We start from the raw sequence: 24,245 nt of genomic DNA, 5'->3' as shown, positions 1-24,245 counted from the left end.
TCCTCCACCAGACCATGTTTGCCTTCTCACAACATGACATTTGGAGCGCAAATTGTCTGGCCTTTCAGACGGCTGGACTGTCTAGCTCATACTGACAAGACAGACAAAACAGTTTCTCAGATAACTGCTCCATCCTCAATTATTAGACTCCTTTGAACTGAATGTTCCCCGCTCTGTGCATGTCTGTCATCTCCTAGCGATAAGCAGGGCAGCACACAGTGCAGCTACAACACTGCTGTTGATTTGCTACTGGACTTTGTCACTGTGTCAGTCAGGGTGTGGAGAAGCACTAGTTCACAGGTCAGCGTGAGATTATCAAACCACAACATCAGGGCATCAAGACACTGACAAGCTAAACCCCTCCTCGGAACAGTGAATGTCTTTGGGTTTTGGATTTCATGTTGAAGCAATAGATGTGCATGGGGTTATCATAAGAGAGTTACTCTTAAGAGTTTGGATGATGGTGTCTACTGAACAAAAAAGACTAAAAGAGTAAGAAATGGATTAAACTGTTTGTCTGCTCTAACGCACCGTACGCTACAAACATACTTTAGCTAACTAGTTTACTACCTACATTACTTCATGGGATTACAGGTTAAAAAACAATTTTATGCATTTGCACATCTACTGTGTAGTATTTCTTTATTATGTGGGAGGCACGGTCCTGGATGCCACCATATCAGAGATTAGGGTAATGTTAGTAAGTCTGTCCTGTTCTACTGGATTTGGGGAAATTTACACTCCAGCACCCCCAATAATAACCCACGATAAAATCACATTTGACAACAACACTAGTACTCATCTTTTTTTTTTCTTTCTTATACCATTAAAACTGAAATATGCCTTTTGAAAATACTAATTTGATCATAAATGTGTCTAACTAAGCAGCTAAATAGGGTTATGTTAGCATGAAATAACAGCCTAACCTTATATTTTCTCTATCATACTTGCAACATTAGGACTAACTAGCTCTACATAGCAATACAAGACCATTGCTGTTTCTTCGTTCCCATGTCTTCTTGGTGAGGATTTACTGGGGACGTGCAACATTAGCTTCAGTCTTTTAATGTGATATGATATTAAGACCCTTCTCCAAGGTGCTCAATTTAAAGCAAGTCAATTGGAAACTTAACTTAAAAAGTTAGCCTGAGATGGCATTTTCAATCACTCATAGCATTAATGTTAGCTTAATCAGCCAGCTAACCATGTCTGATTAATTCTGCTAGCAGCAGGTGTCATTTTGACAAAATCTATGCTCACTGGCTAGAAATGACAAGCTGCTTTCAACTGTCTGAGATGGAGCACACAGTGTTTCAAAATTTACTGAAAATGTTGTTTTTTAACTACCATGTTCTCCTTTACGCATAAATTAAGGGGCTCAGCGAAAAGGTCAGTTGTTCTGTATATAAAGACAGTCCAGGGGACTTTTTGGTTAGAGTGGAGGTCATTTTAGATTAACTCCACTGTGTACTTTGACTTTTGTCCTTGGTGCATTACTTGCTACAGATGTGTTACACAAAACTCTCAGTCAGCTTCTCAGCAAATGATTACATGTCACTTACAAATGAGAGTCAAGCTGATGCAGTGTGGCTGCATCTCTCTTGAGGATGCAGCCACAATGCATCAGTAGTTCATCAAGCATGCATTGGGGAAAGGCAGTGCAACAGTAGCACCATCTGCATGTAATCCTCTGTTGATTAGCATGTAGAGATACTGTATTTCTCAGCTAGCCAGCTTGTCTTGTTGCCCCCAGAGTCTTAATCCTTCCTCTGCCTATTGTGTTTCTGCTCCACTGGGGACCAATCGCGCCAATTCCACTCATCGAGCTTGATAATTAGTGACAATTGTAAAAGTAATTTACAAACTCAAGCGATGCCATTGAGCAAATGGTGCCAATTAACTAGAGATGCTAATGTGGGCAGAAATGCGGAAAAGCAGCATCCGACCTCCATTAGAGTGAGAGGAGGAGGGCCAGGAAGCTGTCCTCCTCGTGTCAGGGAGAATTGTCCAGGGAGGAGAGGAGAGGCGATGCACATTGTTGTACTGGGCTTGTCACCATGTTGCAGATTAATCCCACAATGCAAGTACAATTATCGTGACCAGGGCAACAACATTTCAATTTACATTTAAGACTATTAGCTGATGCCCTTATTTACAGTCACTGGGACTCTAACAGCAGAATATGTTTCAATTCTTACATCTTCAGAATAGCAAACAACTCATGTTAAGCTTTTTGGAAAAATACACCCATCTTGTCAGCTGAAATTAAAAGGCAGTGTGCACAAGAAAAGGGCATCACTATCACAACACTGAGATTCAGCATGTTGGCTCGAATTGTTATTGGTGTCAGATGTGGTCACTGGTTGAAAATCTTTTTCCCACGCATGAGATGATTTATGGAATCTGAAAATGTGCTTTTTAAAAAAAAAAAAAAAAAATCATGACCTAATTAATATTTGCAGCCTGCAGGTTCCTTTAATTAATCAACTAAAATAGCCTGGAAATGGAGAATAAAAATCGTTTATCTTAAAGGTTCAGATATTCATGTTGCACAGAAGATGAATCCTAATGATTTTGGTAATCCCCTGATTTGGATTGGCCCAAAATTTGGTCCCAAAAATTGTTCCCAGACCAGACCTCTAGCACTGCTGTGAGATATGCAAGTGAAACCTCTTGATAGCTATTGGCTAGATTGCCAAACAATTTGGTACAGATATTCCCCCTGGATTAATTGTAGTAAATTTTGCAGTCCTTAACTATTTATCTAGTGCCATCATTGGGACAAATTTTTAATTTATGCAGTATTTTGGATTATGTCCAAATACTGCATAAATTAAAAACTCACTGACAGCCCCACCTGTCCTTCGTGTTTAGCGCTAATTTGGAAATGTTAGCATGCTAACGGGCTAAAACTAAGGTGGAGAACATGGCAAACACATAAACATCAACATCATAGCTTTTTCACTGGGAGCATTTTAGCCTGCTGTCATGGGCATTTAGCTCAAAACACTGCTGTGCCTAAGTACAACCTCACACAGCTCCACGGCTGTAGACTCTTAGTTTTGTTTAATGCTACCACTGAGGTGTACATAGTCAGAAATATTCAAATTTTTTAACTCAGTATAACTCTTATTTCTTTTTAATTATATTAAACTGTGTGCTTGTTTTTCACATTCATACAAACTATAGTTGAACCAAAACAGGGTATTTGAGGCAAATATGGATATTGATATTTGAGAGTTCAAAAAATCTGGTTATTATACACTATTATTAATAATTTATTATTAATAACAGTTTCAACCAAGAAATGTAGGACATTTTACTTAAACTGGTCAGTCACTACCCTGTGGTGGGAACACTATAGAATGGTGACAGTTTCAAAACATAATTAGCATTGCTGTAATTCAATTTCTTGTCATTTATCATCTGACATATACACAGATAGTGATATACCTGCAATGACTAATGTGTCTGCAAGGCTGTAATACAAATCTACACTTTACAAGCTGAGAGTTGAATCAGTATAACTACAATGTCAGGCATTGACAACAACAGCAGGTTAATGTAACTGCCTTGCCCATGGACCCTTAGCAGTATTTTTTGAGAGATGGGTGAATGACTCCTCATATTTTCTCCTTCCAAATGTTCCCTGCCTCTGCCCTAATTTCCCCTTGTCCGTCTGGGATTTAAATTGACAGCCTCTCAGTCACAAGCTTGCCTGTCTACCTTAGAGGCCCTTTGGTTTCAGAATACCGTTCTCTTCATTCCATATATCAAAAGATCTACAAAGCTGCAGGCGTGTGGGAACATACACTGTAGATGACGTAGACAGATTAAATTTTGGTCTGTTTGTGTTTTAAGAGAACATCTCGAAGAGGCTCGTTATTTGAAGTCAAGGCCCTGCTGCCTCATTATGAGTAGTGTAATTGTTGCTTGGTTCAAATGCTTCCAGCTTTCCCAGACCTGAAAAAGAATCAGTAATGTGACTAATCCACTGTAAGCAGGAGGAAGTTTCCTGGTTAATGGTACAGTTTGCCCTTTGTAGAAACCTCTCCCCTTCTCTCCTCTCTTCTCCTTTCCTCTCCTCGTCTTCCCCCTTCTCGGGGATTAAAAACAGGAGGTGTATTCCCATTCTGTCAGTCACTTTCGCTCTGCCTCCCAGGCCTCAGCCTCTATCAGTGTAAACAGAAGAGGGGAAGCAGTGTTTGGTGTTTTCCCCTGTCTAAAAACCTCCTTTTGGTGTCTCTTTGATCCCGGGCGCTGGAATAGTAATTGCTATCACTTATGAAACAAAATGACAAGCACTGCCAACAGTTTAGCAATGCAAATACAAAAGAAGAGAGAACAGAGTAGTTGGGATAGAGGTCTATGAAGAGGAGATGATGCAGTCAGCATGGGCTGTGTGGAGGTCCTGAGCATGCAGCTGAGATGCTTTTGATTGATTTTGCCAGGGCCATGATTTATGTGAGAGAAATATTTATACATGTATAAATATAATGTGGTAATCCACTGGACTCTGCTTTTTTGGCACTAATTGGTCATTGCTGTTTGCTTTTTTCCCTACACTATTTCACAGCAGAGCCATAGGCAGCTACATGTGTATCTCTACGCATGCTGCATTTAAGCACACATGCTCAAGTCTAGCCTCCCTTGTGTGTCTATATTTTGGAATAACAATTAACCAAGAGACAAGCGGAGCACTGAGCCTGCCAGTGGACAATGAAAAAAGTTTCTATATTATAAGAAACCTTTCCAGAAGAGCAGAGAGCCAGCCCCACTGGGAGCCGAAGTCTGGCCTTTCTGGCTTACATAAGGTGGATGCAGCCAAAGCAGTGATGGCTGGATGCTGGTGATTCAAACAGCATACAGAAAGAGGGAAATGAAGGAACTGGATGGCTCCTCTTCCCTCTTTAAAGCTGTAGAAGTGGATAAGCCTCTGGTGTTATTCACAAGCTCCCTCTGACATCTTCTGTTGATGTTTATTTAAATGGCGCTCAGATCGGTGTGGAAATCATCCCATTGCGAATGCCCAGCAGGACACAAAACAGCTGGGCTCTGGAAGGGAAACAGAGAAAGAGAGGGAGAGATAGGAATATTTCTGAAAGGACGGAGGAAGAAAAGAAGAGAGAGAGAAAACTTGAGGGTTTTATGTAAAGGAAGGGATTTGTGTGAAATGTATTTTGTGTAATGAGACGCCCCAATTCTGCTCTTTGAAATAGCGTTACCTGGAGCCGGAAAATAAAAATCTCCCCTTTTGCCTGTCCCCCATGGAGCCGGCTGTTCTCGGCTTACACCGGGCCTATCCTCCATTTCACGAAAACACTACAGCACTGTATTTTCTCAGATTTAGTCGTCAGCGTGGTCGTCAAAAGAGGGTGTCATTTCAGAGCTCCCGCTGGGAGATTGCTCTTTCTTCTCTGACACAGAGCGTTAATAATGTAGCTTTCTCTTCATAGCGCTCACAAACACAGCCAACGACCCTATTGACCATCAACAGAAATGTCCATTCACTGAATAAGCTGCTCTCTGTTGTATTTTTGGTGTATTTCTTCAGACTTAGTGGGGTTTGTTGCCTCTGCCTCGGAGTGTGTTGGACACCCATTTTCCTCTTACAACATGGGAACACTATTTTCTCAGTGTGATGAGCATCATTTGACAGTCCCTTGTCTCAGCATCCTCAGCATCCAAGCCCATTTACAGCCAGCTCATTCACTTTAGAGCTGTTCGCTGATGGCAGCACTTTGAAGTGTTTGCTAAAGGAGGGTGTGGGGGGTTGTGTGGGGGCAGGGGAAGTTTAATTGGCTGTATTAGCTGGTTTGCTTCTCTTCTTCTTTCATGCTGCCCCCCAGTCACAGTGAGTCGGATTAAGCGACCTACATTTTAGTTTCGCTTTCTCCCCCCCAATCTTGAATCTGTGCTACCAGACCTCCTCATGTCTTGTTGAGGTTTCTTCTAGGGATTACAGTTCATCACCACCTTCTCCTCTCAAAATGAGTTTTAGTTGGTTGATTTGTGTAAAAAAAAAAACAAACAAACAAAAACAAAAAAAGACAATGAGACATATTCAAGCTCAAGCCCACAGTCACTTGTGTTTACATTGACATGAAAGTGTTCACACGGACTACGGGGAAAGTTAAATTTAGTAACTTCATCCCTATGCACATGACACTGATTGACAGCCCACTGTGGGTAATGATGTGTTCAGTTTCGCAACGTGTCGCCCACAGCAGTCGCCCTTGGAGAAGTTTTGATGTTTGTTTTGTTTGAAATGCCTATACACTCATGTACATCCAGTGTGACGTCCCCTGCGGTATGTTTTGGGCTGGATGAAGCTTCCACGTAGACAAAAACAGTCAAATCAATCATTTTTAAGCATTTGACATTTTTGGGGAACAAATTGTTGATTGGTCTCAAAATTACTTCAAATTCTATCTTGCAGTGCAGTGTTTTTTTACTGCTTCAGTTTCTGTACTGAAGCTTTGCATGAAATGTGCTCAGTGAATGAAACACGCTAACAGATACAGAACTCCTGACAGTGCTATAAAGAACATTTTCAGAAAGGTACTACATTCAGTCTTTGGGGAGAAAATAAGCATTGACCCAATTACAAAACACTTAAATGAATATCTATCACAGTCCCCTTAATTGCAGTTTGTCACACATGCTATAGCACTAAGCTGCAACATGTACCCCATATGGTGCTATTAAGACTCCTTTAACAGCTTAGAAAATGATCAACATTAAAAGAAGAAGAAGCACACAGAGTATTTAATCCCAAATTTGCTGGCTGTGTATTATATTTGAGGCATTATGGATTACATGGAAGTCTTGCCCGAACTAAAGAATCTGTGAAGCAGCGGCAGCAGAGTCCTTATAGGCCTTATAATGTCTCTGGTGGCATCCATTCTCTGGGCATAGTAGTACAGTGTTCAGGTTCAAATGAAGGGAGGTCGATGTTACAGCTAACCTTGGCTATGCACCCTGCATGGCTGCCCCTGTAAGCCATCAGTCTGCTGGGAGTCTGACTGAAATATTAAAGAGCCTGTCTGCACCCCCGCTGTAGCACCTCGCCACTGAGCAACCCGAGTGTAGTATATGTCATAGTGTAACGTAATGGATGGAGACTAAGGTGAAACAGGAGTGGAAGACTATTCTCACTTTAATTGACATTGTCATATTACCATCAATACCTTGATGTATTTATCCATCTATCTACACATTCGTGACTGATGTGACCTGCCTGCAGCTTGTTATATTTGTTGCTGGTGGAGGACTTAACTGAAAAACTGTGAGGGTATAAATACATCCAGTTATTATGAAAGGAACGCCCTTGCAGCAGTGAAAAGAAGATGGAAGTGTCCCTGTTGTAGATGAGCACTCCAGATACCATACTGCAATTTCCAGCTCTTGTTTCATCCATGCAGTTTATATATTGGTCGATAAGTGGCCTGTAGTACAGCAGCTAAGTCATATTAATAGTCTTTACATCCTTAATCAACAATTCTGCACCTCACGATTTACACCCAATGCCAGCATTGAATACCAACACAGTAAGTATGTGTGTGTAGTTTTTAAGAAGATGGGGGTTCATGTCCCATCACAGACTTTCTATTAATGTTCTATTAATCTTTGACCAACCTTAACCATGACTTATTTGTGATAACCATGTTTTGACCCTGATGTTAATCATATTGTAGGTGTCATTCATGAAAGCAAAAAAACTGTTGACATTGGGTGTAAACATGGCATTAAGTGTAATCTGGGGTTCCAGGTCTTCTAATATTCACTTTACCAATTATGTTTTTATTTGGAGAAATGTTATTGTGGTCTGGATTATGTTCTTTGGCAACACTGTTTTGAGTGAAGAAAGTGTCGAATGCTGAATTCACGAGGATTGATGAGGTGCATAAAGAGTTAAACAGTGGAGACCATGGTTTGCATCCCTGGGTCCCACCTGTTAAGGCTTGTTCAGGTTTAGCTGGGATTCAGCTGGAAATAGCTCTGCAACCAGTAGAGAAGAAATCTAGCAGGAATACGCACTTAGATGTGTTTGATTGGCCACCACAATCCCAGTGACATCACACTGCGTTGTGACAACAGTTAAGCCAGGTTCAACTTTTTTTGTCAGATTACCTGCATTATTTTTCCCAGAGCCCTTTGCACTTGCACTCCCATTGTGTCACCGGACTTGCCTCATTAAAATGAATAAGCAAATGGCAAATACCTTAATTAACGTTTCCTTATTGTGTTGAGAGGAGACAACCCTGGCAGTCTTATTTTTCTTTTAAAATGCATTTGCTGTTATATTTAACTTAAGTGGGTTGGTTGTTATGTATTTCAGCCAGTCACTTGTCAATTTCATAATGGCTTAATACAATCTGTTGGCACAAAAGTTCATATGGCAAGCTTTTTGGGTCAGTCTCCAATGGCCTCTCAGCTGTATCACACTCAAGTCCCTCTGTGCTGTCTCTGTAGCAGCTATATAGTACAGAGCAGAGATGATGCCCAGTATGTATGCAATAGATGACATTAGGCAGTGGAGTGTGAAGGTTGATTTGCATTCATGTGTGTCATTTAGATGTGTAATTAGAATGACCCCGCACACGCACACACACACACACACACACACACACATACTTCTCTGCCTCCTGCTTATCTCCCTCCTCCTCCAGTTGCCCTGCTAACAAATCTGTTTGGTTCTGAACCCTTCAATGAAGGGAGGCAGTTGTGCAAGAACTGAGGCAGGAATCAAGACCCTTGGGGCTAGAAACAAGAGAGATGGGAGTCTTTTTTAAAAAAAAAAAAAAATGCTTTTAAGTTGTGATGAAACAGCAGTTGCTCAAGTAAAAGATGCTGATAGAGGAATTTAGATTGTGATCAATTGCTGTCGCTGTCATCCAGGAGGCATCTTATCATTATTAGTATGATTGCTAGTATTTTGACTCACTTTGGCAACATGTTCAACATCCTGACAATAAAGGCCGCTGAACAGAAATAAAGTTGTCAGGGGACTGGTGGGGAAAAAAACAAAGGAATGTGAGTGCATGAAAGAGAGAGAAGGAGAGAACTGTGAGAGAAAAAAGCAGAACATTAGCATTAATACCTGATAAATTGAGACCCCACAGTGGGTCAGTGATTTAATTGGGCGTGTGTGTTTGTGCGTAACTGGTCCTGAGTGAATGCTTAGGAAATGGGACCTGAATGCACCCAAGTGCAGAAAATGTAGTTAACAATGACCTTAATATGCTTCCTCCATTTCATTTTAAGCTCAAAGAGTACAAGCACAAAGCACAAAGAGTGCCTGCCTCTGTTACCTTAACCAGCTGAGAAACCTGTGAAAAATGAATCTGCTCTTTGCTTTTTTATTCTAAACTTTCATCACCTCATTCATTTTAAGATACAGATGAAATATCACAATAATGATCAGATGGATTGGCATTAAAATGTTGTATTTATATTCATTATCCCCAGAAGATGAATCTTACAGACTTTGGTGATGCCCTGACATTTCCCCTGGTGGCTAGCTGACACATCTAGGTCTTCATAGAATGCCTAGACAACTACTGGATGGATTGTGTTGAAATCTAGTGCCCATACCATGGTCTCCAGAGGATGAATCCTAATTTGTTTATCTAGCCCATTTCTTACAAACATTCATGGCTCCCAGACAATGTATCCTAATAACTTTGATGATCCTCTGATTTCTTATGCCACACTGAAGTTGACATTTCCTGAATGAAATTTCTAGAAAACATTTTACATAGATTGCCATGAATTTTAGTATGGCCGTTCATGTTTCCCTCAGGATAAATTGTTACTTTTCATATAGCACTAACCTCATGTCAAAATTTTAAATTGTCATTTTGTTCTTGTAAAACTAAAGATATTCCCTTCAGCTTTAGCTGTAGTGCTAATTAGCGAATTTTAGTATAGTAAACATTATAACTAGTCCACCATTAATTGGACTGAAATATCTTGACAAAGATTGCATGGATGAGAGATGCAATCTTTGCAGATTGAGATTGTATACCGATATTCATGGTTCCCAGAGGGTGAAACATTAGTTGATAACCTGATTTTCCTCATGCGCCAACATGACGTCTTGACAGTGTGGATTATGAGCTCAGTAGCTGTTGGATGGATTACCATAAAATTTGGTCCAGATATCCAAAGTCCCCAGCAAATGGATTTTAATGCTAAATAGCAAGAGTTAGCATGCTAAACTTTGATGGAGAACATTAATGTTAAACATTACATTCTAAACATCAGCATGTTAGCAGTGTCATGGTGAGCATGTTAGCATTTAGCTCAAAGCCCTGCTGTACCTAGGCTCACAGAGCTGTGAACATGACTGTAGACTCTTAGTTTTGTTTTCCTGTGGTAGCGATGTTCACACAGTAAGGGGTACATTGTTCCTCATGTCCAGTCAGAATTTCGCATAGACACACTGTGTCCTTGGGTTTTCAGCTACCTTTTTGCCTACTGAGCTACACACATCTATACTGTGAGTCTGTGAGCAGTGAACTGTTCATGTTCCATGTGCAGACTGTGAAAACATTTTTTCTCTTGGGAGCACAATGAAGTAGCTGTCTGTCTGGCTACCCAGCCAGCTATAAATATTTATAAATAGGGAATCATTCAGGTTCAGTGCTGCCTTTGAACTGATTCATTTTGCTGTCTGTTAAGTAAACCCCTGTCCACGTTTTGCCTGAATTTATCACAATCAGCCCCTGCGACTAATAATTTACCTCTCTGGCAACCCCCATCACCAGTGAAACACTTGTTGCCTCCCAGTAGGATGGAGGGATGTATTAGCATGCAGAGGCTTCACTCACAGCACTGATGTGCACAATCATCAAGCCATTTTGTGGGCTGCAGTGGTTGAATGTGACTCTCAGTCTCCTTTGTGATTTACATGCAAACTCTGCCAGATGCTCGACGTTGGGGAATCGTTTCATATTCTAATGCCATGACATGAAATATAGCCGTTGAGTGTGTAGTTGCGACTATGCATATGTTTGTTCTCTGTGTGTGTACGTGTGTGTTGTTTGCTTTACGGCTGAGTTTATGATGCAAACTAGCTTCCGTGACAATGCCACCACAAGCTTTTCATTTGGCCCTTTCTGATTACATTGCCGCGAGAGAAGAATGAAACCCTGAACAGAGTGGAGACTTGTATGGCTCTGAATATCTTCTCTGATTGCAATATGTTTTGTTTTCAATTTGTGTTTGGGCACATAGCAGGTAATAAAATGTAGGTCCCGGTTTTGGTAAAGATCCTTACTCTCTTGTAAGTCATAAATCAAGAAACAGACCCGGGACTGCTCGGCTGTTGGATGATGTCATTTTCCATCACTTTTCAGACTTGTGTAAAATTGCTTCGTCTGTCTTCAGGGAGCTTAAAGGGTAATGTGTTGTCAAAGATATAAAAGCTGATAGGGCACTGTGGGAACAGAGTCAGAATAACAATCTCAGTGTTTTGTTTTATTATCATTCTCAGCATCAAGACCACAGATATACAGCAACACAACCTGTAATTGGTTCAGTGCTGTGTCATTGCAGATAATGTTTGGCGTGGTGTAGACACTTGATTTTAGAGGACATACAAGTGGCCTCAGTGAGTGATAGGTTTACAGCAGATTTCAAATGCGTGTTTATTTCTGTCTCGACTCGGCCGTCCTCCCCCTCAGTGCTCACCATTGTTTATACCACAATAAGGAGAGAGCATATTGAGCCATGCGGGGCGACTGTAAATTGTTGCTAGCCTACATTGCAGAGGACCATAAATATCAGCTGTCCTGGTGCTCAACATTTGCCACGCTCGGTCAACGTCAACTGGAGGGGAACCAGCATGCAGTCCAGAGGTGTTTCACTGTACAGAGGCTGCTATTCGGATATTGTGAGAAATGGTGTGTGCTTGGGTTTGCCGCCGGCCTGCACGGCTGTCACATGTTCACCATGCTCGTCTGTGAGTGGGAGGTTTAGTGAGCAGGTTGAGGCCATTTGTCAGAAGAGCTATTTGCATGTCTTCTTCAGTGCAGCGAGGGGAGTTGTCAGCTGAGCTTTGCACATAACCTCAAGGCTTCTTCACACGATAGTGGCATTTTGCAATTAACTGGCCTTTTTATAGCACTAATGCTACACTCGACTTTGTAGATTTACACTGTGGCTGCCACTGGGCTAGCAGCCTCAATCTTAAAATGATTTTCAGTAGTTATCTTTGAGGTGACTTACAGGTTTATTTGGATTTAAATTGCCAAGAAGTTCAACTTCAGCTTAAGGTTACTATTTGAAAATGTTGGTTTAGTGATTCTGAGGCTAAGCCTACAAGAGGCTGAGATTTAGAAGTAATAGATATTAGTTGGTTACAAAGACAGGAATATGTCAGTAAATTAACCTGCTGTACACTCACAGTACTGAATAGCAAATGACTGCCTTTGATACATTTCTGAGAAATTCTTTAACCATTATGGCAGCTAGTTGATATTTGAGTCCTGACGACCGATTGTCTTCACTTCATCACAAGCATGTTTGCCTTGATTTCACTGTTTTCAACCCTTCCCTCGTCTGAATTTAATACGTTTCAAATCCGTTGTTAACTAGAAGCGGGGCCTCGTCTCAGTAAGTTATCCTTCCTGTGTTCTCTTGTTCATTTTACATGTCCTCAAGTTAATTCCAGTCCTAATTAACTACCTTTGAAAGAAATCTGTGTGATAATTACCACAAGGAGGTGGAACGGAAGCAATCACACTTTGCACAATTTATTCCCCACCACAGGGAAAACCCTACTGAGTCACCCACTGCTACCTCACCCCCCCATCCCTCTTTTTTTTTTTTTTTTTGTCCTAAAACTCACCTTCAGCACTCACTTTCATTTATACAGAAATAGAGATGCAAACAATCAGGTGGCTCAACAGACAAACACCCCTGCTGGTTTTTAGTCTGCACTGGTATATTTGCAGTAATAATTATTATAATAGAAACACTGTGAAGAGAGAAATGAGAGTTGCAATAAATAAATTGTGTAGGTGAGACCAGAGAAACCCAGAGGCTGCTGTAAAAAATAGCTCCTGCAGCAGAGAACCAGGAAGAAAATTGAGAAACTGACATGCTAATAACATCTGATGTCACTATTCAGGTGAATAGCAAGAAAACAAGGACACACGTGTGACTGTGTCCTAGACCAATATGATCCAGTTCCTGAGACACTACCAGTTTCAGATCCTACAGTCCCTAATATACTTTATATAAAAAAATAAAAAATAATTACCATTAAACAGGGGTACTGTGTATTCGTTGGGGGACTATTTTCAGTCAAGGATTAATACATATTTGGTGCTCTGGTGAGTACTTCCAGTCACAGGACAGTGTGTGTTGGACTGACTCAAAACAAACTACAGTGTGTGTGTTCATGAATGAACATGTCACTGAACATTTTTACATTTTTTGAACAGTTTTGTGATTGTTGGTTTTGGTCCTGTCTTGGGATTTGTCAATAATATAGAAATTTATATAGAAACATCATCAAACTTATCCTTTAAACAAGTAGATGTAGACATGCTAATGTCTGCCATCTACAGGGAAGGAAAGTGGCTTCTTTAATATTGACACCTATTGCCACCTGTAGAACATTTTTGACTTGTATTTAGCTGCTGTTTGTGAAATGTGAGTGTGCTTTTTAATGTATTATAGATTTTGAATGAAGACATTTCATTAACTGGAGCATATTTTCTACTAAATATGCTGTAGAGCACAGGAATGTTCTGGCACTGCTGAACCAGTGCCAGAACTTTCCTAAGCCCAGAGTAGTGTCTGCAGATATTCCTCTCAGGCTGCGTATGGCACAATCTGAACTACCTCCCCCAATAACATAGACAGGGCAGCTACTGTTTGTGGCCTGAGAGGTTAAACCCAGAGTGAGTACACAAAGCTCTTGCCGCTCTGCTCACTGTACAGTACTCAAATAAGCATATCACATTTTTGAGAACTCAGAGCTCAAAGAGAATTAAGTAAGAAAATTAACAATAAACAATGAAAATGAGATGGGCATGTCTCACCCATCCCCAGTAAAAATGACACCCTTTACTGTGACTGTCATTGTCTGTATTCTGGGTCATCCTAGTTACATTTAGGCAGAAATAAATGAAATGAAATCCATACAATCTTATAGAATCCTTGCCAATTGTTATTTTACAACTTACTTCTGGAAGTTAGGCCGACATTTGACACAGTGCACACAGGCCCACACACTCAAAATGAAATGATACAAGTGTTAAATTTGCAGCAGCTTTCTTTGCCTCTAGGTGACAAAGAAAAAATGTCTACAGCTGAATGTCTAGATAATTGCACTCGCTTATAACTTTCCTTTCCTGTAGTTGTTGCAAGTTAGCATGTCTGTAATGAGCAAACAGCTGCTGCATGTGCCTCCTATCCAGTACCTGCAAAATGTGTAAATGGAAGTACATTCTGAATGACATAATGAGTGTGAGTTGTTTCTGGGAGACATGAAAGGTTTTCTTACACATTATTTTTTAATTGCTTTGTTGAAACTGTTTTGGTTTTAGTCTAGTTTGATGATGCTTACAAGGTGACAAAGCCTGGAGATAAAAGTCGGCTTGTGTCTGAAAGGTGGCTGGTTCAAAGGTTGAAGTGTTCTTTTCATTCATCACCGAGGCCTGGACCACAGATGGATAGGCCCAGCACTTCAACAATACCTTAATGAACGAGTCCATTTTAAAACCCAGGAAGGGAAGGCCGCGCTGTCTCTGCTCCTGTAGAGTAAATTAGATTGACTTCTAAACTCTGAAAAACAGATGATGCAAATGTCACACTTGATCAATTGATTTGACTGAATTAGCTAATGCACCTGCGGGCTGCACCTTACATAAACATAAAACATTTGCTGCACCACCTCCGGCTAGGATTGCAGAACGTTACAGCGAGGGAACGTTGAGTAATGCCGACTGGAGTGACATATCTCCCGGAGAATCATGGAGAAATCTTATAGCTGTAGTGACATATTTCAGAAAAGCAGAAGGATGTTGGCTGGAGAAACATATTGACAGGCAAAACATTGAAGAAATGTGAGCAATGAGATTTAACTAATGTTCAAACGATGGCACGCCACAGTGATCTAAGACTTTTCTAGGAGGAATCTGTGGACAAACTGCTGTCTGTTAGTCTGAACATGTTAAATGAAGGATTTTTTTCTCTCTGATGATCAATCACATTCTTGCCAACGTGTCTATGTTGAGGCTGGTTATGAGGTGAGAGGGGAACCAGAATGTGCATAAAGGCACATTTCAAGCATCTGACAAAGGAATTAATGGACAAATATCAGGGTTGTAATTTCATGACTTGGATCAGTTATTTAGACTATTTGAGATGACTTTTGTTGTGATTCCTCGCTATATAAATAAAATTGAATTGAACTGACTATTGACAGTTTGTGTTGTATACATTCCCAAAGATTTGACAATGTTGGTTAATACTCTTATTTGCTCTCTTATTGAGGATTAGAAGATCAGTACCAGTGCAGAAATGTGCTTGTATACTACTTTTGCTTATATATATATGATGGAACATTCTGATGGTAACAAGACTGCAAACGATTTCTATTACCGTCGGTACTGGGGTTAACGCCATTCTCAGAGGGTGTCATGAACACAGTAAAGCTCCCCTGTCTTTATTAGCGGTTTTATTTTGATTAGTCACCAGACAGTGCCAGAACAACCACAGCAGGATGAGTAAACCAGGATCCCAGTCTCTCAATCTGTAGCTACTCCAGCCATGACTTGCTATACTATCATCAGGTAGTTGACCTACTGAAGGGCAGCTAGTTTATGGGTGCTGAGTTGTAACGTTCAGTGAGGACAAAGAGGAAACTTGCTGCATCAAGATTACACACATTATACTGTGCCTCACAGGTCAGCTGCAGCTTGTTAGCAGGAGAGAGGAGGGCAGTGCTTGTGGCTTGTAAGAGCTGTGGTCCATCACTGTTATGTTCTGAGTGCTACTACAAACATTCTGGCTTTTAAAGATGATTCGAACTATTAAGACCAGGCAGGTAACGTTTACTGCAAGGTTTAATGGAGAGGTGAGTTGGGTCATAAAGTGACTTTTATGTCCTTAGATAAAGGATGGAAATGTCACAATTATTAACACCCAAAAGATATCAGAACATGTATGAAAGCATGAGTGGATGCAGAGACTCTAGGGGACACATGCAGTGTGCTGCATTTTAAAAAATGATGCTTTTGTTTAAAGGTTCAACAAATCTGCAATGTGCAGTTCACTGTTCACTTAGTCAGGTTTAATAAAATCTAAGGCAGCCATGGCAATTAAGTAATTTTACTGTACTATAGCAGTTATTCAGATTAGGTTGATCACTGTGATAATAATGTTTACTTTGGTATCTTTTCGTTACAGTAATAAACATTTTCCCTCCATGAGTCATATCGATCTTCTTACATCACCATAATTCACAAAATGTTGGAACTTTTCCTTTAAAAATGCAAATTTCCTGCTTTACATCCTGAAGGTGATGGAAGGCGTATTATAAGGTTTAGATGAGACAGTTGACAGTTGATTTAAGGTAGATGTGGATGTATTTGTCATCACACTTCTCATATCATAATACTGTAGTAACTTGGGGAATATAAAAATTAGACTCAAAAAAACTATCCCAAGTCCTTTGTAAAGGTCTGACTGAATTTACCTTCTGTACGAACCATAAAACCACTGAAAAAAGTTGTGGAAGGAGTGAGATGTGAAAAGAATGAGAAATAGGCTGAAAGTTGGCTCATTTCATTTTCCAGTTCTCCTGAATAAATCAGAGTTGGTTTAATAGAGAGGAACTTTACTCTCAGATAGACGTCTGGGGGGGCGGGGGTGTCCAGTGCTGAATTCCATTCTGTGCACAGGCAACATCTCAGATGATAAAAATCCTCTTAGAGGCCGTTGGGCCTTTTCATCACTAAGGTAACATAAATGCAATTTTTAGGATGTTCTCAAGTCAAGAAGTACAATTTCACCCTCACTCCTTCATCTCCCAGGGAATCAAGAAGGAGGTTTTTGTGTAGTTTGGAGCGCTGTGGTTTGGAGTGAGGCCAGACGTTCCCTGAGGTCTCATCCATCTGGCTCTGGAGTCTGATCAGATGGGTTTTCATTCCATTTCATATTATATTAAAAAGCAGAACATAATACTAGGTTCCTTTTGAGGTATATTTTCTCATCTTTTAAAGACTTTTACCCATGACATCATGACTTTCTATGTAATGATTTTATTTCAAGTGTAGTGACGTTTGAAACAGTGTGTTTCACATCTGCCTGTGCAGTGTAGCGGAGGGTCAGAGGAATCAGCAGAGATTTAGAGCTGTAGCTGTGCCTCTCGTCCCCAGTGGTTGGGTAGGTAGTCACCCGGTGAAGACCTGCGCTCTGCTCTGTATATCTCTCCAATAAAGCGGCTGCTCAGGTATGAAAACCCTGCATAAGAGCAAATGTTGTAAATAAATCGTTGCTCACATGTGTCACTTCATCACACTCCACCTCCGCCCCACCCCTGGCAGCGGAGGGTCTATAATTTGATATGACTGGGTCTTGATTACTATTTACTGTGTTGTCAAGGTGAGGGAGAGACTCAACTTTGTGGGTAAACAGATTCACTGTCACTGCTCCACTGAATCAGCGAGTGTTGACTTTATATTCACTTGCTGTTTCCTCCTCACTCCTCCTTTCCTCTCTCCCCCCACGAAGATTGCAGTTGTCATAGCTCTGTGTAGCTTTTGACAAGGCAGTGATAGAACAGCAGACTGGATCACATTGCCTGATGGTAAATCTTGACTTTTTGAATTTTGATTAAAGGCAGGAAATTATGGCCGGTATTGACAGGTTTGTGTTGTATGACACCATAAATTCAACCAGCATAGACTCCAGCCTTGCCGCTCTGGCACCACCTTTACTGATAATGATTTAAACATAGTATTTTGATGTGGTAACTGATTCTGCAGATGTCATTAGAGAATAGACGAATGGGTATATTCATAGAATAATGAATAAAGAAATGAATATTTTTTAAATGATGGTTGTGCGGGAGCCCGCATTTAGCAAACTCGTTTGACATCACTCGACAAATGAAACCTAAGGGTGCTTTTAGTTTAGTTCAAACAAACTCTGGACCACCACACCGAGACTGAAATGTGCATTATTGTTTGTGTTGTGAAAGCAAAACTGATTTTATAATAGTAGATTTTAGCAATAAGATAAAACATAGTTTAATATATCTTTTAACTGTGAACTGAAAAGTGATCTTACAAATGATCTGTACAAACCATGTATACTTATATTAATGCAAGTAATTTGGTAACCATGGAAACACCTCTGTGTGTCAACCATGTAGGTACAGGGATCCTCCCCGGTCAAGTGTTTTGTGCCTGTGTCCTACTCTGTGAATTTTGGCAGTTCCTCATTAAAAAGTAATGGAAACATAGCAACCACAAGATATCCAAGTGCAGCAGCCACACAGTATCCTCCTGTAATAGTGCAGTACAAGATAACTTTTTTTGGTTTGTTTTGTACTTGTGTCCAACTCCATGCATTCTGGCAGTTCTTCATTAAAAAGTAAAGGAAACATAGCAACCACAAGATATCCAAATCCAATATTACTGTACCAGACGCCTCCTTTTCATAACATTTCTACCTGGCTGTCAATATTTGAACTGTCTAGCTGCTGTCTCGACTAATAGTGCTCATAATAAATGATTTCTTTGTGAGCCCTTTGTGACACCAGACAAATCGAATATACACATAAGGTGCAGTAAAAAGTGTAGCATGATCTGCTGTCAGTCACCAGAATTGGATTTCCCCACATGGGTGCTGATGATCCACTAATGATGCAGGATGACAGCCGCCAAAACTGTCCAGTCAATTAGTTCCTGTCAGTCTCTGTAACTTCATGGGCAGCTCTTACTTCATCTGTAAAAAGCCAGTGTGAATATGAACCACACCAGAGGCAAACATGTATCATTTGTCTGAACCAGATGTACTATAGGTAAACTATGGGTTATCAACTTCTTTTCCTGTTCCCAGACTCATTTCTTCTGTGATTGTTTTCACACATGAATGTATTTTAAAAATTAAATGCATTGTGTTTCTTTTGCCATGTATAAAGATAGAAAACAAGCAAAAATATATTCAATATGTTAATGCAAACTGTCACTTGGATGTATTCCTATTATAACTGCTGGTCAGTTTGCATGAAAACCAATTAACTTTTTATAGTAATTTCTTTGTTTTCTTTTATTTTTCTGCCAATTCTATTATTTTGTTGTGGTTTATGTACAGGTAACTACTGTAACTCTACCCCTAAAAATGTCCATTACGACATCAAAAGTTATAAAGATTCCATTCATGTAACACTGACACTTAAACTTAACTTAAACTAAACAGTTACACTTTCAATTAACACATTCATTCTTCTGCTTCTCTTCCAGGTCCAGTAGCTGTGATCAGTGGTGAGGAAGACTCTGCCAGCCCTCTTCATCATGTCAACCATGGGATTATAACCCCCTGTACTCTGGATGCGGGTCCTGATGCTGTTGTTATAGGGATGACTCGTATTCCTGTAGTGGAGAATCCTCAATACTTCAGACATGGACACAACTGCAACAAGCCAACAACCCGTGAGCACCCTTAAGTTTCTCTTTGTCCTTTATCACAGTGGTGTGTTCCTCATAGCTACTGGTGACCTCACTTTTGTGGAAATACAAAGGAAACCTTTAACAAGGCTTGTTCAGGCATTAGGCTAGGTATACTACACTTGGAAGGCACTTAAGATACACAGACCTTCGCAGAATATAAAGAAAAGTACAACATCTGGTCAGACAGCCAAATGCCAAACACCATGTCTTTATTAGGCTCATTCCAGCCATTGTATCCTCAGTGTAATTTGCTGTTTATCTTTACAATTAGGAGTGCCGGGGCCCTTGAGGCAGTAGTATAATTTAGTGTCATCTACAGAGTCAGTGTGATCATATGGTGTTAGCATATGGTGGCACAGTTCCAGGCTCTTTGTATAGGATCTGTTTAGACAAAAGCAGCCTACTGTATACTAGCTAGTGGTGTTCAGACAGGCCCCCTCCTCTCCCCACCCATCCCACCTCACTCACTCTCCCTCGGGACTCATGTTCCAGGTTGGGGAAAGACAAGACCACTTTAAGGCCTAATTACTCACAATTACATCAACTGCTCAAGAGAATCAGCAGAAAACAACTGTGCCAGCAGCCAGCCGCAGCCTGGCGCCTGCTGCTGCTTCCCTTCCAGACAATACCAGTCAAACCAACTGGATATAGTCAGGGACAAGACTCTCCTACTGTCTGAATGGTAGCACGTGAGATCAGGTTGTCCTGATCCTGTTCAGCTTCAAATTGCATTGTTTACATCTTGGCTCACTCTCAAAATGGCCGTTGGTCGGGCTAGGATAAGTTGACTTCTGAGCTGGAGCCAATGAGAAGGAAGGAAATCCCATTTAGAGGTGATAAATAAATGAGGGGTCTTATGTATTATGAATTGCATGAATTGTTAATGGCCAGCCAGTGACTGATTTATAACGTCTCATGCCTTGCACAGGAGATCTGATTGCGAGCTAATGAATAAATGACAGCAGGCACAAATGAAACTTTCTCCCGATTACTGTGCACCTGGAATTGAAAGTCAGACCATACGTGTGCGTGATGGCAGCTTTGACGTTGGCTTCGGCTAATGTTCTCCCTTTCAGAATACAGCATCCCTTGTCTTTTTTTAGATTTAATTCTATGTGCATGCACAAAAAAGGAAACTGGAGGAAATGAAGCCTGAATTTATCACAAGGTCATAATGGCCACTGCTTTCTGCCATCGGCTGGAAAAACAAAATGGCTCCGAACAGCCTCTGCCTCTGCCGATCATTCACTGAATATGAATGTATTCTTTGCCCTCAGGACACGCACGTGGGGAGAGGAAAAGTCTCTGTGTATCCATGTGAATATCTACAGTATGTGTGTAGGTGTACAGCGGTGAAAAAGAATCTTTGCGCATACGTGGATGTAGGCGTTCTGTGTCGCCTCACTTTCCTCCACCTCCTCTGTGGTTTTCTTCAGTGTCTTCAGCCAGGGGGTCCCATGGGTGGCCCCAGGGCCCCCTTGGGTCCCCATTGTCCTGCTGGCCTTGCTCACTCTGATTGTTCTGCAGCTCCACGTGTCAACCAAGGAGCTTCACTCAGCTCAGACACAGAATGGCTGCTTTATTGATGGTCGGCCACCAATCCATAATGTATTCATTCATTTACTTGAAAGCTTCTTATCCAGGAGAATAGCTCGCTGCCAGGGTGTTTCACACACACATGCACGCACACACATGCACACACACACACACACACACACACACAGACCTCTCCCTGGTTTAGTCCAGCAGGACTCACACCAGCACACACACATATACATTTCAACACACCCACACTTCTTCCTCCTCTTACCTATGTCCCTAAGTAGTTCAGGTCAGTCTCAGTCTTCTACGCAATTTATAGTGTTCCTCACTGTTGGGCTGTGTGCATTTGGAAACCATCTCCAACAATAACAGTGAGGAGGGGGAACAGTCTGATGCTGATGTCTGCTATGCTGGCTTCTGTTAAAACAGCTGTATGTGATGGGAAATTGCCCGCTGCACAAGTCACACCAGCGATTCCAATGTGCCTTACTAGATGTTTTATTCATGAGTATTTGATCTTCAAGTCAATCCTGGGAAACACAGTACAGTCTATACTGTTCCATCGCTTAAATAGCACATAGCATCTTTGGCCGTCAGGCTGTGTGGCACCTGAAAACAGTAGAAGAGCTGCACACTGCTCACTGCAGGGGAAAAAAAAAAAAAAAAAAAAAAAAACAACTGAAAAAAATAACAGAAAAATCATCCAGTTGCAGATGTCCTCTGGTTGAACCAGCGACCTGTACACATGCAGTTGTAAATAAGCTAGAGCGATTCAAAGTAATATGAAAAAAGTGCTGCCATTCTGATGCCAATTTAAAAACATGCAGTGCTGTCACACAGTTGGTTCATCTTCCGGATGAACCAGTGGCCTCGACTCTTCACCGTGGTAAACAGGCGAACCGTGACTGATTAGGACATTTGTTGAGATCAGCTTTTTTTTTTCCATGCCAAGCTGAAAAAGGCCAATCCTGGGGAAACGTAGCCACATTAAGGAGATAAAGGCAGAAAAGGCAAAGGACAATTCTTTAGCCTAATGACAGATCCATATCTAGCTGGATCCCCTGTCTCCCAGCAAGTGGCTTTGTTTTATCACTCAGCTTGCTATTTTAATTACGGATTTGTCACATCCCGCCGGCCAAAATTAGACAATAGCTTTTGATGTTTGAGTATAGCGCGTAGCCTTTCATTATACCCACGTTATGAGGGATATCACACGTGTGCACAGCTCGGACAAACCCACTCTCTGTCCCCTCTGCTATTGGTGTAACAGAGACATAATTATGCTCAAGGTGATGTTTTTGAAGATTAAAATGTTTCCAGCAGAGACAAGGAGTGTCTAATTTGGTAGCTTGAAAGCTCAGCAAGTGAATGGAAATGCAGAGCAGATTGATTGAAAAGCAGTTATCATGTTCTAAGGCTATGATTCCACGAATTATAGTTTGAAACAGAACAACCCCACAGGCTAGCCGGTTGCGAATTCAAACAACCTACTTTAATTTGCTACTGAAGAAGTCCAAGATGTGCTCTTTCAGCTCAGCCCAAAAAGGAGCAAAACAGAAACTTTGTAGTGGAAAGAGCTCTAAAAACACGCATGTTGTTGCCAGGTGGAATACTGAAAACTGTATTTAGATTAGATGGAAATCACATTAAAATTCACAGAAGATCCCACCAGACAAACCTCCAGAACTGCCTTTTACTATACAGACTAAGCAGTATTCACTAAAAATTAAGTGTAAATTAAAAATGTTTGCTCCTGCAAACATGTTTAATTGGTTTGCCAAAAATTTGCAAACCAGAGAGGTGGCAAGAAGCTAAAACAAGCTAGAATCAATTAAAATATTAAACCATTTCTCCACATTTTTTGGCTGCAAACCAAGAAAAAAAGTGTTTGTAACAACAACACATGACTAATTTGGTTTCAGCATTAACATGGGAGCACAGATTTGTACATTAAAGTTGGATGTTAGAATAACATATTCACATGAGTGTTGACAGGTCAGTACCGTAGTGAACAGTTCATCCCCTTCATTGAAGACCCAGCCTACAGCTTTTCAGCAGCTGAATGAAACAAGCAAACTTACATAAATGTACTTTTCTGCTTTTATAGAATCATATTTTATACTCTATCTGTGGGGACTAACAGCTCTGGGTGGATAGCATGCCTCTCCTCTAAGATGTCAAATATAACTATTTTGTGTTGGAAGTCTAGACTTTTAAAGAGCCTCCCCTGAGCAGCAAGTGTAAAGTACTTAGTGCTTAAGTGTACTTAATGCTTAAACTTTAATCCAGCAATAACACTGAGGTTGTGCCCAGGGAGAGGCTGTTGTCAGAAGGAAATCAATCACAGTTTTATCTCCACTGTATATTTACAGTAAGTGTTGTGGTATGGAGCCACTTAGTGTCGATATTAAATAAATAACACATCATGAGAAAAATAACCAGTTGATTACAATGTGTCACCACTTAAATAACCAGTGATTAATAAAGTGAAAAATGTGAAGTAAAAAAAACATTCGTTATTTCAAGAGACTTTTCATAACAGTGTTGTCACTTCACTTCATTCACTCAATTCAGCTAATCACTTGCTCCTCAACAAGCTCAGCAAATGATAACACAGTTATCCCGTTAGTTAATGATTCAGAATCAGCCAGCTAGTCTCCACTGTAGATAAACACAACATACAGGAGCAGAAACTAACATTTCATTTTATTTACCTTAAGAAGGTTGCACATGCTACTATACCTAGCTACGCATCTCACTAGCTAGGGTGGCAGGTGAGCTTGAGTTGAGTCACTTAGGATCAAAGTGAAGAGCAACTTTTAACAGCAGCAGTTAACCTGTTAAAACACAATCAAGACAATTTTGTGACTGTAACTAATATAATCTAGTTAGCCGTCTAGTAGTAAAGTATGCTTCAACAGAAGTGCTTGTCACATGATCAAACACTGTCCCAAACAAACTTCTGTAACTTTCCAAAACCAATAATCCAACATTCACATTGCGGAG

General features: G+C 40.7%; 1 protein-coding gene across 3 annotated transcripts in view; it reads left to right on the top strand.

The window, feature by feature from the left end:
• The window catches only part of ntrk3b (neurotrophic tyrosine kinase, receptor, type 3b), a 165,316-nt gene that overhangs the window by 108,091 nt on the left and 32,980 nt on the right, over positions 1 to 24,245 (top strand). For all 3 annotated transcript variants that reach the window (XM_018697465.2, XM_018697464.2, XM_018697463.2), the window contains one exon: positions 19,491 to 19,679. In XM_018697465.2, the coding sequence (XP_018552981.1) occupies positions 19,491 to 19,679 (189 nt within the window). The remainder of the gene's footprint in view (positions 1 to 19,490; positions 19,680 to 24,245) is intronic.

The sequence above is a fragment of the Lates calcarifer genome, linkage group LG2, assembly GCF_001640805.2.
Source record: "Lates calcarifer isolate ASB-BC8 linkage group LG2, TLL_Latcal_v3, whole genome shotgun sequence".
NCBI lineage: Eukaryota > Metazoa > Chordata > Actinopteri > Centropomidae > Lates > Lates calcarifer.
The sequence above is the reverse complement of the archived record's forward strand: the minus strand, read 5'-3'. Positions and strand labels throughout refer to the sequence as shown.